The sequence below is a fragment of the Epinephelus moara genome, chromosome 2, assembly GCF_006386435.1.
Source record: "Epinephelus moara isolate mb chromosome 2, YSFRI_EMoa_1.0, whole genome shotgun sequence".
NCBI classification, from domain to species: domain Eukaryota; kingdom Metazoa; phylum Chordata; class Actinopteri; order Perciformes; family Serranidae; genus Epinephelus; species Epinephelus moara.
In genome coordinates this window covers 25,314,157-25,329,262 of record NC_065507.1, presented here as the reverse complement: position 1 = coordinate 25,329,262, position 15,106 = coordinate 25,314,157, and the positions used below count along the sequence as shown (strand labels likewise).

General features: G+C 42.3%; 2 protein-coding genes across 4 annotated transcripts in view; both read left to right on the top strand.

Annotated features, from left to right (window-relative positions):
• The window catches only part of plch1 (phospholipase C, eta 1), a 95,610-nt gene extending 85,860 nt beyond the window's left edge, over positions 1–9,750 (top strand). The window contains exons 20-25 of one of the 3 annotated variants that reach the window (XM_050069519.1): positions 2,315–2,461; positions 2,918–2,997; positions 3,120–3,179; positions 3,731–4,118; positions 5,420–5,447; positions 5,844–5,949. In XM_050069519.1, the coding sequence (XP_049925476.1) occupies positions 2,315–2,461; positions 2,918–2,997; positions 3,120–3,179; positions 3,731–4,118; positions 5,420–5,430 (686 nt within the window). In that variant the 3' untranslated portion in view covers positions 5,431–5,447; positions 5,844–5,949. Of the gene's footprint in view, positions 1–2,314; positions 2,462–2,917; positions 2,998–3,119; positions 3,180–3,730; positions 4,119–5,419; positions 5,448–5,843 lie in introns of all 3 variants that reach the window. The other 2 variants (XM_050069504.1, XM_050069512.1) reach the window with 2 other exon arrangements.
• Positions 9,751–10,282: 532 nt separating this feature from the next.
• On the top strand, positions 10,283–15,106 carry LOC126382979 (extracellular calcium-sensing receptor-like). The gene is made up of 12 exons (XM_050033303.1): positions 10,283–11,036; positions 11,378–11,607; positions 11,727–11,818; positions 11,981–12,160; positions 12,275–12,463; positions 12,570–13,025; positions 13,154–13,363; positions 13,456–13,579; positions 13,654–13,847; positions 13,985–14,101; positions 14,192–14,356; positions 14,442–15,106. Exons 1-12 carry the CDS (start codon positions 10,762–10,764, stop codon positions 14,862–14,864), a joined length of 2,655 nt encoding a protein of 884 aa, XP_049889260.1. The 5' UTR covers positions 10,283–10,761; the 3' UTR covers positions 14,865–15,106.

The window sequence follows — 15,106 nt, the reverse complement described above, 5'->3', positions numbered from 1 at the left end:
GTTTGCTTACAGGTTTACCATATGACCATATGATATTACACTGTTGTGTTCACAACTTATTTCAGCTACCTCCAAGTGGCCACAGAATAAGTTGCAGGAGGTTTAAGAATTATTTTAAGTTCTAAAAGCTATTATCTGAGTGTCGCATCCCCCTCTGTTTCCCAGCTGCAGCTGCAGTTTTTTCCTTTACAGAAAGCTGACTAGTAAATGTTTGAGGGTAACAGATATTTCATGTCACATCTAGCCAGGCCTCCATAGTTTAGATAAACAGTAATACATAATATCACATTTCTTCAATTTTAAGATTTTAGACTAAGTACCTACCACTGTATTTTCAAAACAGGCTCAATAAAGACATTGCGACATGTCATGGCAGAGGCAGGAAAGCACAAGCATAAATCATTAAATTAATCATGGTTGAATTCCGTTTACCTGTTGTAAACAGAACTGAGCTGATGTTAATATATACTAATATATTATTAGTAATGCATGAAATTTTCTGCTATTGATAAGTAAAAATGTCTCCTGTGAAAAGGGCCTGTTGATCAAACATTGTATTGATCAAATTTAGGGAATGGCAGCAAACTATGTTGCACACCTTTTACCCATACAGATATGACACTTAACCTAACCAAGGAGTGGATAAATAAATCAGCCACACTTTTTTACCTTTGAAATGGCTACAGATTATATGTATATTAACCTTTAGGTAGTATTAAACATACTATACTATATATATGCAGATCCTCCATTTGGCTTTGAGCTGTGGAGCACTATCAAAAGTGAGATTAATTAATTAGAGGCATAATGGAAGCAGAACAAAGGTTACAATGTTGTAACCCTAGTTCTATTGGCACAGGTGGAGCCCTCACTTGACTCTCTGGGTAATACTCCTCTAATCATGAGCATGCATTCGCATACTGAGAAAAGCATAAACGTAGGCAGCCAATCAGGACAACCATACCCGAATACATGTGGACCCCACAGTATATAAGGAGGTGGATTCCCACTCTCCTACACCCTCTTCAGCGAGTGGCATAGGAGTGACAGGGCCCCTAGTTAGAGGGCTTTGTCTTTGCTAATAGAACTAGGGTTACAGTATTGTAACCTTTGTTCTATCCCACACAGGCTCCACTCGCTGCTAGACTCTTTGGGTACAGTAGGTGGAGCCTGATAAATGAATGCACTGTCGCAACATAATATCCATCCAGTCACACTGATCTTGACGGGCTGAAGGTTACCACCTACTTCTCATAACATAGGCTGTGGCAGTGGAGAAGTAGGGGGCCTCAGCCAACCCAGGTGGTACGCAACTGAACTGGGTGGAGCTGTGGCCTCACCTTGCAGGGGTCTAAACACAAGCAATAGACACCCTGCACACCACAATTCCAGGGTCATCAAGGTGCATGGAAACAAGTTGGTATATCATGCCCATAGGGAGTCAGGTGCAACACAGCTGACATACACCCAACCCTTTACACCAGTCCTGTGTCATTCTAGTGAGCACAAAACCCTGAAAAGAAGCCAGACATGTCCAAGAGATAGAGCTGTATGAATGGGCAGGGCATAGTCCACAAAGCTGTCATTCATATGTCCCAGACACTCACCATGCTGAACAAGGCCACCGACCACAATGGAAGGGTTACTATCCACCTGCCTGGAGGCTTGGGAGATACACTCACAAAGCCATCTTGCAAGGTCTTTCTTGGATAGGGCCTTACTGGCCACACCATCACCAGAGCACAAAAAGAGCTGTTCGGTGCATCTGACGGGGGCTGTGCATTCAACATGCCAATGCACAAAGTTGGCAGTAGATGCAATTTTACCTCCCTGTTTTCCTCATGGGGTGGAGGACAAAGCATCTAATTCGATTATTCTCGACCTGAAACTAACTCCTTATGTTCTTGGGAACAAACAAGGGATTTGGTCTGAGGGAAGCCCCACTGTGGTTACCACAAAGCAGCAAGCAACTGAATCGGGAGTATTACCCAAAGAGTCCAGTAGAGGGTGGAGCCTGCATGAGATGGAATTGAAGGTTCTGCTGTTGTCAGCCTTACATGTCCCCAGATGAGGGCACCTAACAGGGGGAGGAGAAGCCTCCTTAGGGAAAGGTTGTGGAGCTGGGAGCCAAACAGTATTAAGAGATTAGTGTGCAGGGCATTGATCCAAGAAATAAATAATTTGACACATCACTACCACCAACTTGATTTTTTCCCAGGTTTTTGTATGTCTTGTGTATATACGTTTGATGAGATACTGATGAAACACATCATTACAATAAACATATATGTGTGTGTGTGTGTGTTTTCCTTAGGTTTTAATCCAGTATGGGAGGAGACTCTGTCTTTTACACTTCACATGGCAGAGGTTGTCTTGGTGCGTTTCCTTGTCTGGGACCATGACCCAATTGGACGGGACTTTATTGGTCAACGGACCGTTGCCTTCAGCAGCCTGATGCCTGGTCTGTGCAGAATTCCTCTGTTTTTTCAGCTTTATTTCAGGAAAAAAAAAAGATAATTTTTTTGTGTATTGACATGAACTTAAAAGGGGGCACAGTTTGTCACTGCCAGTTACAATCATTAGCTCTGCTATTTAACGCACATAGACAGACCAACTCACTCACACTTAAACACATAATTTCCCTTAAGGCTTTGGCAGTGCTATGGTTATGGGGCACATTATCTCGTGTCTAGTGAACCATGATTTGTTTGATTTGTATAGTTAAAGACCTGTGGCTCGGTGGGTTATATTTGTTGTTTACATCCATCAGAGTTGTCCCTGAACTCCTGATGCCCTCGCCTCAGGCAAACTACTATGCAACCACCAGTCTGATGACAGCCGATGTCTTTCTTTGACTCACTCCATCGCTCACTCTCTTGCTCGCTTAAATGCTTTCTCCCTTTATCTCTAACAACAGGTTACAGACATGTTTACTTGGAGGGGCTGACTGAGGCTTCCATCTTTGTGCATGTGTCAGTGCATGATGTCTATGGAAAGGTAAGTGCTGTATAGTGCTGGTATTTATGGTAACATTCCCCCTGTGGCCCTCTTTTATCAAAGAAAAAATATGTTTCTCTCAACACATCAATCCACTTAAGCTCAATCCTTTGTCTTTCTAGTGGAGCCCTCTAGTCCTGAACCCCAGCTTTACCATAATGCACTTTCTAGGATCTAACAAGGTATCCTGGTGCTCCGAGGCTCTGTGTGGTGCTGCATGAAACAGCAATGCATGATGCAAAAGTGCAGTGTGTGTTCAGCCATATCTCTAATGACTTATTTGTGTGTGACATCAAAGCGCTGAGTCATACAGTTTGCTAATAAGGTCATTTTTATTAAAAAACAAACAAACATTATTTCAACTGTGGTTGTCTCATTTTCAACAAAGATAGAATAATTTGCAATGTAAGCGTGCATGTATAAGCCTCATTGGCTTCTTGCATATTGTTTGTTGTGGTAATATAAGGAGTAATGGTGCCATCTATTGGCAATGCATCTGAATGCATGCAATTGTTAACATTTGCTGTAAATTAACTTCAGAATGTGGCATGTTTTCATTGTTTTCATGACAATTAACACGTTCAAGCTGTAATGTGTGAAAGAGTTGTGTTATGTCTTTGTCCAAAGTGAACCTATGTTGATAATTTGTTTCTGAGAAGCACATTTGCTCTCCTTTTCTTGTTATCTCTTTTCCCCCTCTTATTTTTTTCTGTTCTGTTCCTTCTGCCTTCAGGGTCATCAGCTGCGAGGTATCCGTGGTTTGTTTAACCGTTCTTCCAAGTCCTCTGTGGATACAAACTCTGGTGGCCTTCGGAAACGTTCCATCAGTGACCACCTCCTGCGACGCACAGCCAGTGCCCCAGCAAAGGGACGAAAAAAGACAAAGATGGCACTATCAGAATCAGTGGCTTCGATATCAGACCAAAAGAACAGCACAGGTGCAGGAGCAGGAGGAGAGGGCATGTCAGGGAAGGAAGGAGGTGTGGGGAAGCGTTACCAGCCACGAGGCCCCCTCACCCATAGACCTATCTCCATGCCCTTAGACAGGCTTCTGCAAGGGCAGCTATCCCTCTGCTCCCCAGACAAGGAACAGAATGATTTGGGCTCAGACACTGTCATCGGTGGGTACTTTCCTTTCATCATTCCAGTTAAAAAATTAAATATTATTTGGAATTATACCCAAATTATATAATTTCTAGTTTAATCAACAGAAGGTATTTGTAAGATTCATGATTATCTAATAGGCTAAATCACCATGACATCACACTAACAACAACAATCACTTCCGGGTAGACAACTGGCAATTGCCTAAACATGCTGCAGATGATTCTTATACACAATCTTTAGCATTCTCAAAGCCAACATCAGCTAAAAAAAACTTACTGACCTGTTGTACACATTAACAATAACACAGTGACAATGTAGCTGGCCACGCTTGGCTGTTTTGTAAATTTTCATGCTCATATTGAAAACATAGCATGACACATTTAAATCATAGACACTAATAATTTGTTTCAACAAACGTTAACGTTAATTTTAAAACAGAGCAATGGCTCACCTGCCTCAGTGCTTGTCAGTAATGTTAAGTAACCTAATGTTAGCCTAACTAAGTAAATGCCAACAACCTCAAGTAAGTAAGCTCTTTGATCACTGTCATTGAAATTAGATGTAAAATTTACTTGTCACAAAATACTTCCCACGAATTTGGTCATGAGGACCAGGCTGCAGAGCTGACCCAACTCCTGACTCTGTAAAGCCCCCATCTTTTTGATTGACACAGACTTTTGGTCTGTCCTAAATGTACTCCCTTTTCAGATTCTGAGTCCAGAGCTGTCTTTGAGCATGTCTGCTCTTTGCAGATTGAAACCTGAAAAACCCAAACCCTACTCCACTCTGTATTATTACCTGGCATGCCCATAAACAACAAAACTAAGCCATTTTCTCTTGATATCTCAGCTGTTCCTCGTCCCCGTTTGCTCAGCGTCATTACATTGTATGTACGTGACACATACTTCTACCCGGAAGTTACTGTAACACATTGTGATTTGGTCTATTTAAATACTACCACAAATCAAACACCAACAATCCTAGGCATTGATAACAGAGTCCCTGCTGGCTTTGGGAACAGTTCTGCTGTGTTATTCAACTAATTTCTTTAAACTGTAGGATAAAAGTGCTGCTTTCTTTGTGATGAAATGCTTGGAGCTGACATGACTTAAAGCAGGATTTTGCATTGACTTGTTTTGCACATTGATTGATGTAAGATGTGTTCTTTTTTCTAATTCTCTCCTTTACTTATCATACTACAACTATTTAAAACTCATGTACCATAACCATGTAAACTGACATACTACAGCATACTCTCCGTGATACCTTAACATGCCTTTTCTGTCCCATCTTCATTTGTTGTGCTTCTTTATAGTAGAGAACTGACTAGGATATTCCTACAGGTAATCTAAAATACCTATTGTCTGAAGGTTGCATCGTCCAAAAACATACCAATTGCGTCCACCCAGTGTATTTTGTTCAAAAGTGGTCTGAGAAATATATTGCTGTGTCATCTGATCCCATTCGACCAATCCAATCCCATTAGACCATCTCTTTCCTAATTGGATGTCTGCAAACATGGATTCTTCCTTTGTTTTAACCTCCACGGCCTCATTTTCCAACTTCCCCTTCACAGTTGTATTTGGTGATCCATTTGTCTTTGTATTGCTATTGCCTTGTATTGGCTGGACTGTTAATTGTTGTCTTTTAATTGTTGGTTGGCTTGGTGTTCTACATCAGAAAGTGTATATAAATACATCTTTATTAATCTTTTTTTGTTCAATTATCTGTGTCCACAGGAGCTTGCCCCTTCAACAGGCCCAGGTCTTCCTCTTTGGATCCTTTCATCGAATCTTCATTTTCAGTTGAACCTAATATCTCCTCCCCTTCCAAGACGTATATCAACAGAAATAAAGAAACTGACCAATCAGATGAGGCTTCTTATCTGGTCATTGGCGGAGGACAAGCAAGAAAGGAAGAGGAGTATGCCAATTATCAACCAGAAGACAATGAAGTCAACAAATCAAACATGCTCCCAACAGAAACAGAGAAAAAGTATTTCCTCTCACCTTCTAAGAACAGCCAGATGAAATTAGATAAACCAGAAACATCATCAATCAGCACGACATTCACAGTTGCACCTTCAGTCTCCTCATCCTCCTCCTCTTCTGCCCCCTCCTCTTTGCCCCCTCTCTCCCCTGTCAGTATGGACTGCGATCTAAAGAGTCCCAGCTCTTTGCATGACAGCACCATCTCCAGACTCATTGATGCTGTGTCTTTAGGCAATGAGCAAGACACATGTGGCTCTATTTCTGCTCTGATTGGTCAGTTTGAAAACACTGTTGAACAAAATGATTCACACACATCTCCTCATCATACCCCTTTCTGTCACTCAAACTTCAGACCTACCACCCCTAAAGTGCTGCAGGATTCAAGGGCTTCTCTTAAGAGTAACACTGCATCAGCTAACAAGAAACACCTATTAAGTCCCCAAAAAGTGGCTCAAAAAACAAATCAAGAAAACAAGTCAGTGCACCAGATTTCCCACGCAGATTTGCCCGCTCCAGCTCTCCTCTCGAGCCCAGAAACGGCTGAGCTTGAGGAGGTCTACACAATTCTGGATGAGGAAGTGCTGTTGCCTGTATCAGTGTACAACCTGAGGAAACAGACAGTCCATGTTCAGGCAGACACTAGGGAAAGCACACCCTCAAACAGCTTGGGGTCCTCTCCAGCAAAGGTGGCACAGGATTTTGGGAAAGGGAACAATGCAAGCTGGGATGATATGAACAGAAAGAGAGGTGGGAGTGAAAAAATTGAGGAGGCAGAGGAGAGTGTATATGAAGAAGTGTATGATCCACCAGCACTAGTACCAGGAGCAGAGCAGGTGACTAAAAGCTACATGGGCTCCTCTGTAAACAACGAACGTTTCCAGTTTCTCCATGACTCAGCTGGAAATGCCTTTGCAGAAGTGGAGATAAATGTCGACGAGGATCCATTGGAAATTATGATGACCTCACCGAGACATGGCAGCCAATGGGAGGGACTTACAAGTCCAACCAAACGGCATGCTATTTATGAAAACCATGAGTCCACTCTCAGCTACTCCCAACAAAAACAGCCTCTGTCATACCGTGATCCTCAGCAGCAGTACCCATCACGTGCATTTTCACAGTGTTCCTCCCCAATTAATCAACCCTCCTATCAGCTGCCCAATCACCACCAACACCACAACAACTTCCAGCCTTCACCTTTCCACAGACCCGTCAACTCTAGACCCTCCATCCCGAGCCCACTGCGTCAGAACAGCTATTCCGTTCCTCAGAGCAATTCTGATGCCTTTAACAACAGCAGAGACTACAGCAGTTCCTACATGCAACAGAAGAGCTATAGTGGCAGCCAGATCCTGATGAGGTCTCATCAAGATAGGCTAGGGTATAAACAGATGGAGAGGGAGCAAGTAAGGTGCTTCCATAATGGTTTCTCCTCTTCTGAAAGCCTCCCTGGCCAAGCTGCTTTGTCTACACACATCAGTAGAGACAGAGGCTTATATTCCCCTTCCTCTGACTGTGATGCAGTGTACAACCACCTGGACTATGACTGCATTACACCCCCATCAGAGTCTTCAGCTCCTCGAAACACTAAGCCACACTGCCAAAGTCAAACACAATCATACACCCCGACTCATTCATGGAAGCAAAAGGCTCCCCTTATGGCTACAAGGCAGCAGTCACAGCCTGAGTCCAGAGATTATCTACACTCAGATTTAGGCCCTTTATCATCTGGACCCCAGTCTGGTACCATAGAATCTACTGTCCCCAGCCCATGTAAGTCCAAGTCCCTGGGAGACCTGACCTCTGAAGACATATTATGCAACTTCCAGAGCAAATACAACATTATTAGTCGCAGTTTCATCACTCCCCATATGAGGAAGCAAATGAGGATTGGCACTATGGGGGAAGTAACATTCCAATCACAGTCTTGTGATCCACTCACAGAACAGCTACGTAAGCTTGTCAGTCTGGAGGGGGATGACAGTGACAGAGATAAACCCCAGCCTCCTCAGTTGCGTCAGGAAACAAAATCCCCACTGTCACAGCCACAAGCAACAAGTGTAGCACCTCTTGGTCCCAGGGATGTAGATGATTCCCCTCCACCTCTTACGCGGCGCCTATCTTCTCGGAGCCAAAGCCGAGTGCGCCATATCAACAGCCGAGCCCGTGAAAGACAGCAAGAGGCTCTAAAGCCTCGGGCAGGTTTGATGATCAATAGCGCCGCCAGCATTGGTGGAGTGGTATTGAGGAGTAAACCCGCCTCACAGAATCCACCAGCTAACAGACACTCTACTGGTTCTTACATAGCAGGCTACCTTGGTCAGCTGGAGGACAGGGGACTTCCTGAAGGAGCTTGTACATCATTACGCTATGGAAATGGGGATCAATATGGAGATCGGTACTACACAGATGACTCTCTTCCACCTGCGGACTCCAATCACTCTGCGTCAGAGCCTGAGGTGTACTTTCTACTCAGACTGTAGCTCTGACCATAACCTGAAATGAGACAATGACCAAGCAGTGATTCTCGATGACATTCAGTTACACCAAAAGCCAGAAGATCAAGGAAAGAAATACTTGCCATAGTTTGTTCCCATGTCCCAGTTTCCCTTATAACAGTTCAATAAGTTTTATTCTGGGCTTTCAGAGAAAGATGTAGTCTGTATAATGTAAGTGAAACATTAAATGTAATCCATGGTTGGAACTGACAGCATGAATTTCCTGTATGAAATGTCCACTATTCAATAGTGAATGGTCTTTCTAGTCTGGCAGTGTATTGTCTATATTCTGCTTAATGTGTAAATGTACTTGGGAACATTGATTCCCTCCAAATGGCTTCCTAGACTGATTGTACAGATACTTATTATCTTTGTCCCTGTGATTTACTGTCCAAACTACGTACATTGACTATGAAGCAAAAAAAAGGCTTATAAGCAGAGAGGGAATGTCTTTCTTTGTATCATTTGAATGTGTAGTATGATCAGACTGCTACATTTAATAGATGGATTCATCTTCTCAAAGACCATATTTAAGTCTTCCTTCTCTTTTTGGTGGTATTTCTTTATTTGTCTTGTGTGTAAATATTCCTGTCATTGTTTTTAAACTGGTTTTAGTTGAGAACCAATTCTAACTGTACATTTATGTTTGTGCATGTTACCTGTGAACATGTCAAGCATGACTATGCACCAATTTATACAATAGATGTTGCATCGCCCAACAACATTTGCACAGAACAAATAGTTGCATTGGATACAACAGAGGACATAGGCTTGTTTGTATTAGGTGCAATAGAGTACATAGACTTCCATGCTTGGACTTGTTGCTCTCTATGATTTGTAGACTTTGAAAACATACTCGGAAATTTGAAGGATTTGGAGTTTAAAGGTTTTTATTTTTATAATTGCTTTGATACAGTCTGCAAAAATAATCTCTTGTTGGTTATGGTTGTTTATTTTGTATAACTTAATTGAATGAATAATCAAAGTCACAACTACACAGGGCCAGGCTGAGGAGGAGGGGAGGGTGGCAAAGCAGCAGTTTTTTGTATTGTTTCAGTGTTACGCCATCCTTTTTTCTTTGTAATGTTGCTCATCTGACGACTGTGAGCATTTTCCTACCAATGCAATAAAATATTTAAATATTTGATTTCAACAAATTACTTATTCAATTCCTGTTTTGCTGAACTCGCTACACAGAACATACAACAGATAATTAATCTTGAACGGAGCTTCAGCTCAAAACCAATTTATTGAAAGTCACAAACAGACTCATCTTTCCCCATATGCCACCTTAAACATAATGGGATGTAATTGCTCATGAAATTACCGTGTAATCGAGCTGACAAATTGCACACCTGTTGCTCTGGGCATAAAATTCCCCATACTGGTTCAGACAGACTGCCACACTTTGTCAAGTTTTATGGATCAATTGCAGCACAATATTCCATATAAATCTAAGACAAAAGGACACACACTTGGATGATTTCTTTCATGTTTGATATATACCTTTCAGTTCACTGAAATAGCAGATACAATGCCTCCCAAAACTTCTCCCTCACTTATCCTGGGGTTCAGTTTCTCAATTACCTGGACTCATTCGAATGACATCATTCGTTATTGCATCGATAGAAAACATACTGTACACACATACACACACCCCACAACTTCATAAACACAAATCACTTGCAAGCATTCAATTGTTTTTCCACCATCACTCTAGAGAGGAATAATTTTGTCTTGCGTGCTGCTTGTGTCATCAGTTTTACTTCCTTGCAAAAGGCTTTACACCTGTTATAAATACTCACACCAACACTTCACTTGTGCAGAGTGGGGGGGTAGCAATGTTTTAGTCAATATGCTATTTCAGAGTTGACAATTTACCTTGTGATAGGAGCATTTTAACCAGCTGAAACATTTTGTGTTTATAATGTTCTGTTTTTGTAGGTAACTGAAATGAGGCTAAGGTTGGAACATGTGTAATATTTGTGACGTTTGTCTTTGTTAACAGGAACTGTTGAACATTGTCTATGAGATACCATTTGTTGTGAACTTAATTCATTCTATTATCAGGTTTGATGAAACAGGTTTGCTGTGACTTGTGTTTGACACAGACTGAATTTATTGATTCCTATTCAGACATTCAGGTAACAGTTATCTATATGTGTTAAATGTCCAGAAAAGTTGCATCTGTGTCTTGGTTCCCCTTGCTCCTGACTCTGTGGCCCTCGTCAGCCCTCTCCCTGCTGCTTCTCAGCATAGTGGGCAGACTGATGGGGCTGGAGGTGGTTGAGGCAATAGTGTGCTCCCGGTGGGGTGCACCGCTCAACAAGAGCCTCTCCCAGGATGGAGATGTGATCATCGGTGGACTTTTTAATCTGTATTACAGACCTTCAGCTGTGGAGCAGAGCTTCACCAAGCGGCCTCATTATGAACCGTGCACTGGGTAAAACTTTAACATGTATTAATTTGAATGTTGTCCAGCACATTACTTTTTTGTCATGCTCATATGTTTGTGTTAAAATACTGATAAAACTTAATTCTACAAAATATTAAACCAGAAAGTTAAGCAATGCCTTATACTAAACCATTAACTAAAATGTTGTTTAAGATAAGCAGATTTTAATTATAGTAGAATTATTTCAATAAATAATTTTGCTTTAATACCTTTATTTTGGTCTATCTAAAATGTTTGGACTGTTTTTATATTCAAATCTATGATGATTATTTTTTTACCTTTCACTGATTGATATTGTAGTTTAGCTTATTCTTCTCCTGTGGTCTCAGTTTAGATCTTGAGTTATTAAAATATATATATGCTATGGCGTATGCGGTGGAGGAAATCAATCGCAATAGCACCCTGCTACCAGGAGTAAAGCTGGGCTACCGTATACTTGATAGCTGTGCCAGATACCCCTGGGCTCTGCAAGTTGCACTGTCACTGGTCGGAGGAGACACACAGAGCTGCAACTTCACAGCCTCTGTGCCTCATTCTGAACAACCCGGAGAGACAGCAGGTACAACCTGATATTGTTTAGTATGCAGTTGAAATTTGATGTGCCCATGAAAACAACAACTTATGTGATTATAGTGTAAAAATGTCCTCATGTAATTATATGTCTAATGCTATCAACAGGTGGTCAACCTGTTCCTTTGCTCATTGGTCCTGGCACGTCAACAACAACTATAATTCTGTCCAGGATCCTGGGGCCTCTCTCTGTGCCAGTTGTGAGTTTTCTTACCTCATGAAATACACCTGATGAATAGGAGAGCTGAATAAAGTCTTCATCAAGAGACTGATACTATTTTAAAAGCATTTTAATTAAAAATAAAATGTTATTTTTGTCATAAAAGCAGTGTCAAAATAATAGCATTGCATTTTTCTCTCAGATCAGCTACTTGGCAAGCTGCCCCTGCCTGAGTGACAGGCTGAAGTTTCATAACGTCTTCAGAACAATCCCCAGTGATATTTACCAAGCCCGGGCCATGGCACAACTGGCCATACGCTTCCACTGGACTTGGATGGGAGCTGTGATTGTAAACAATGATTACGGTCGATTGGCAGTACAGGTGTATGTCTGTTACGATACTGTAAATTGCCTAAAAAACGTTCTCATCCATCTCCTTTATAAATAATACAGATAGCAATATATGTATGATCATATTTGTTGTTTTGACATCCAGGCATTTCAGGAAGAGACTCAGGGGAAAGGGGTGTGTTTGGAATTCATAGAGACTGTCCGCAGAGAAACTATTGTCAGTGATGCCAGACGAACAGCCCTCACAATTCAAGCCTCGACTGCGAGGGTGATTCTGATCTTTTGCTGGTACACAGAAGCAAAGAAAATATTTCTAGAGCTGGCCAAGATACATGTGAGCAACTTGTATGGGATTTTTGGTGGACTGAGGTTTGTTGTTTGTAAAAATCAAAATGTCATCTGTTGTTCTTGTTGTGATTTATTGTGTCCTCTTACTGCAGGTGACTGACAGACAGTTTCTGGCAAGTGAAGCTTGGAGCACCAGTGATGATCTTCTCCAAGATCTTGCCATCTCTGAAGTGGCAAGTGGTGTTCTAGGTGTGGCCATTCGTAGCTCAACGATACCTGGATTTGAAAGTTATCTCAAGAGTTTGCACCCAATTCGTCGTCCAGATGATGAATTCTTACGAGAATTTTGGGAAATGGAGTTTGAGTGCAGTCCTGGAGCTACGCAAGAACAAGCTTCTCTAGCCCCTTGCAGTGGCACTGAGTCCCTGGAGGGAGTTCAGAATCACTTCACTGACACCTCCCAGCTGCGGGTGACATATAATGTCTACCTTGCTGTTTATGCTGCAGCCCACGCCCTTCACAGTGTTCTGTCCTGCCCTGACAGAGACAGTTCTTCCAGAAACAACAGCTCCACCTGCTCCTCTCCAAAACATATCAAACCCATAGAGGTAAACATTATCCCTGTGTCATCTTATCCATTAGAGTCATGGCTTTTCAAGTTTTGACTGAAAATTTGAAATGTATTTTTGTATACAGATTTAAAAAAGTAGGTTTCCTCATCATTTGATGCTTTCAGCTGTTGCAACACTTGAACAAAGTGAATGTCACCACACCACACGGGGACATGTTTTATTTCCAAGGTGCCGACATTCCAGCAAAGTACGACCTTGTCAACTGGCAGAACACCCCTAAAGGGTCTCTCAAACTTGTTTTGATTGGTCGTGTGGACGGGTCTGACCTTCACCTTAATGAATCAGCTATTCAGTGGAGCACAGGATCCAATCAGGTAGTCACATCAACAAGTTGTCTACCATCAAGTTTGCCTGTGTTGATTCACAAAATTATGTCATGGAGAATATAATTTGGCTTTTTGTTTAGGTGCCTGTTTCAGTGTGCAGTGAGAGCTGCCCCCCAGGTACCCGAATGGCTGAAAGGAAAGGAGAGCCTCTCTGCTGCTTTGACTGTATCCCATGTGCTGAAGGGGAGATAAGCAATAAAACTGGTGAGGAAATGACTCTTAATTTTCACCTTTGTGTTTTATTTTCATTCCCTCTCTCCTGTTTTTCCCCCTACCAGGTTCCCATCACTGTGAGCGCTGTTCGTCTGAGTTCTGGTCCAATGTTGATCAAACAGTGTGCATCCCTCGCCAGCTGGACTTCCTTTCCTTTAATGAAACTCTGGGCATCACCCTGACTACTGCAGCTGTGTCTGGTGCCACCATGACAACAGCTGTCTTTGTGGTGTTTCTTTACTACCGTCAAACACCCATGGTAAGAAGGGATGTAACACAAATGTTGTATACATTTGAATTATTTTACCCTTTTTTCTTCCATGTTGTCTATTTAGGAAATGGCATTGTATTGTTTCAATGACCCTGTCTTTGTCTGTTAATCTGATTCACCCCAAGGTTCGAGCCAACAATTCAGAACTGAGCTTCCTGCTTCTCCTGTCGCTGAAGCTCTGCTTCCTGTGCTCACTGGTGTTCATTGGTCGTCCATCAGTCTGGGCTTGTCGGTTCCAGCAGGCAGCTTTTGGGATCAGCTTTGTACTTTGTGTCTCCTGCCTCCTGGTGAAAACCTTGGTAGTTCTTGCNTGGGCTTGTCGGTTCCAGCAGGCAGCTTTTGGGATCAGCTTTGTACTTTGTGTCTCCTGCCTCCTGGTGAAAACCTTGGTAGTTCTTGCAGTGTTCCGTTCAGCTCGGCCTGGTGCTGAGGCTTTGATGAAGTGGTTTGGTCCCGGCCAGCAGAGAGGAAGTGTCTGCCTCTTTACATCTATACAGGTGTGAATATTTTTGTGCTGATTAAATGATGAGAACATTTCTACACTTGATATAAAACACTTAAATATGTTCACTTTTCTTACAGATTATCATCTGTGCCATATGGCTGTCCCTCAGCCCCCCAGTGCCTCAGCGTGATCTGGGTTTCAAAGGATCAAAGGTCACCCTGGAGTGTGCCATGGTCTCTGTGGTGGGCTTCTCTCTGGTTCTGGGTTACATTGGTCTGCTGGCCTGTACCTGTCTCCTCCTGGCCTTTCTTGCTCGGAAACTCCCTGACAACTTTAATGAGGCCAAACTGATCACCTTCAGCATGCTGATATTCTGTGCTGTCTGGGTGGCCTTTGTCCCTGCTTACGTTAGCTCTCCTGGGAAGTATGTTGTAGCTGTGGAGATTTTTGCAATCCTGGCCTCCAGCTATGGTTTGCTGCTTTGCATTTTTGCCCCCAAATGTTTTATCATTCTCTTGAGGCCTGAGAAAAACACAAAGAAGCACCTGATGGCCAGGTAGTTTTTTCTGGATCTTGAGCTTACGACTCTTTTTTTGTATTTGTCCAGTGGAGAGAGTGGCCCCCACACTTGCCTTGACCCGATATTATGTAACTGTTCATGTGTATGTCAATTCATTTTATCTAAATGATGCTAATTGTTTATGTGCTTATGAAATTAACAAACGTCTTGCAGCCACATGTAGTTATGCTTCCATTGGTAGCTGAATTTATAAGAATATTTCTGCTGTTGTTAGTCATAATA

Coding starts and splice junctions, on each gene's coding strand:
- LOC126382979 (XM_050033303.1), top strand. CDS start 10,762: ATGTCCAGAAAAGTTGCATCTGTGTCTTGGTTCCCCTTGCTCCTGACT. Junction 11,608..11,726: donor ACAACCCGGAGAGACAGCAG/GTACAACCTGAT, acceptor TGCTATCAACAG/GTGGTCAACCTGTTCCTTTG. Junction 13,026..13,153: donor AACATATCAAACCCATAGAG/GTAAACATTATC, acceptor TGATGCTTTCAG/CTGTTGCAACACTTGAACAA.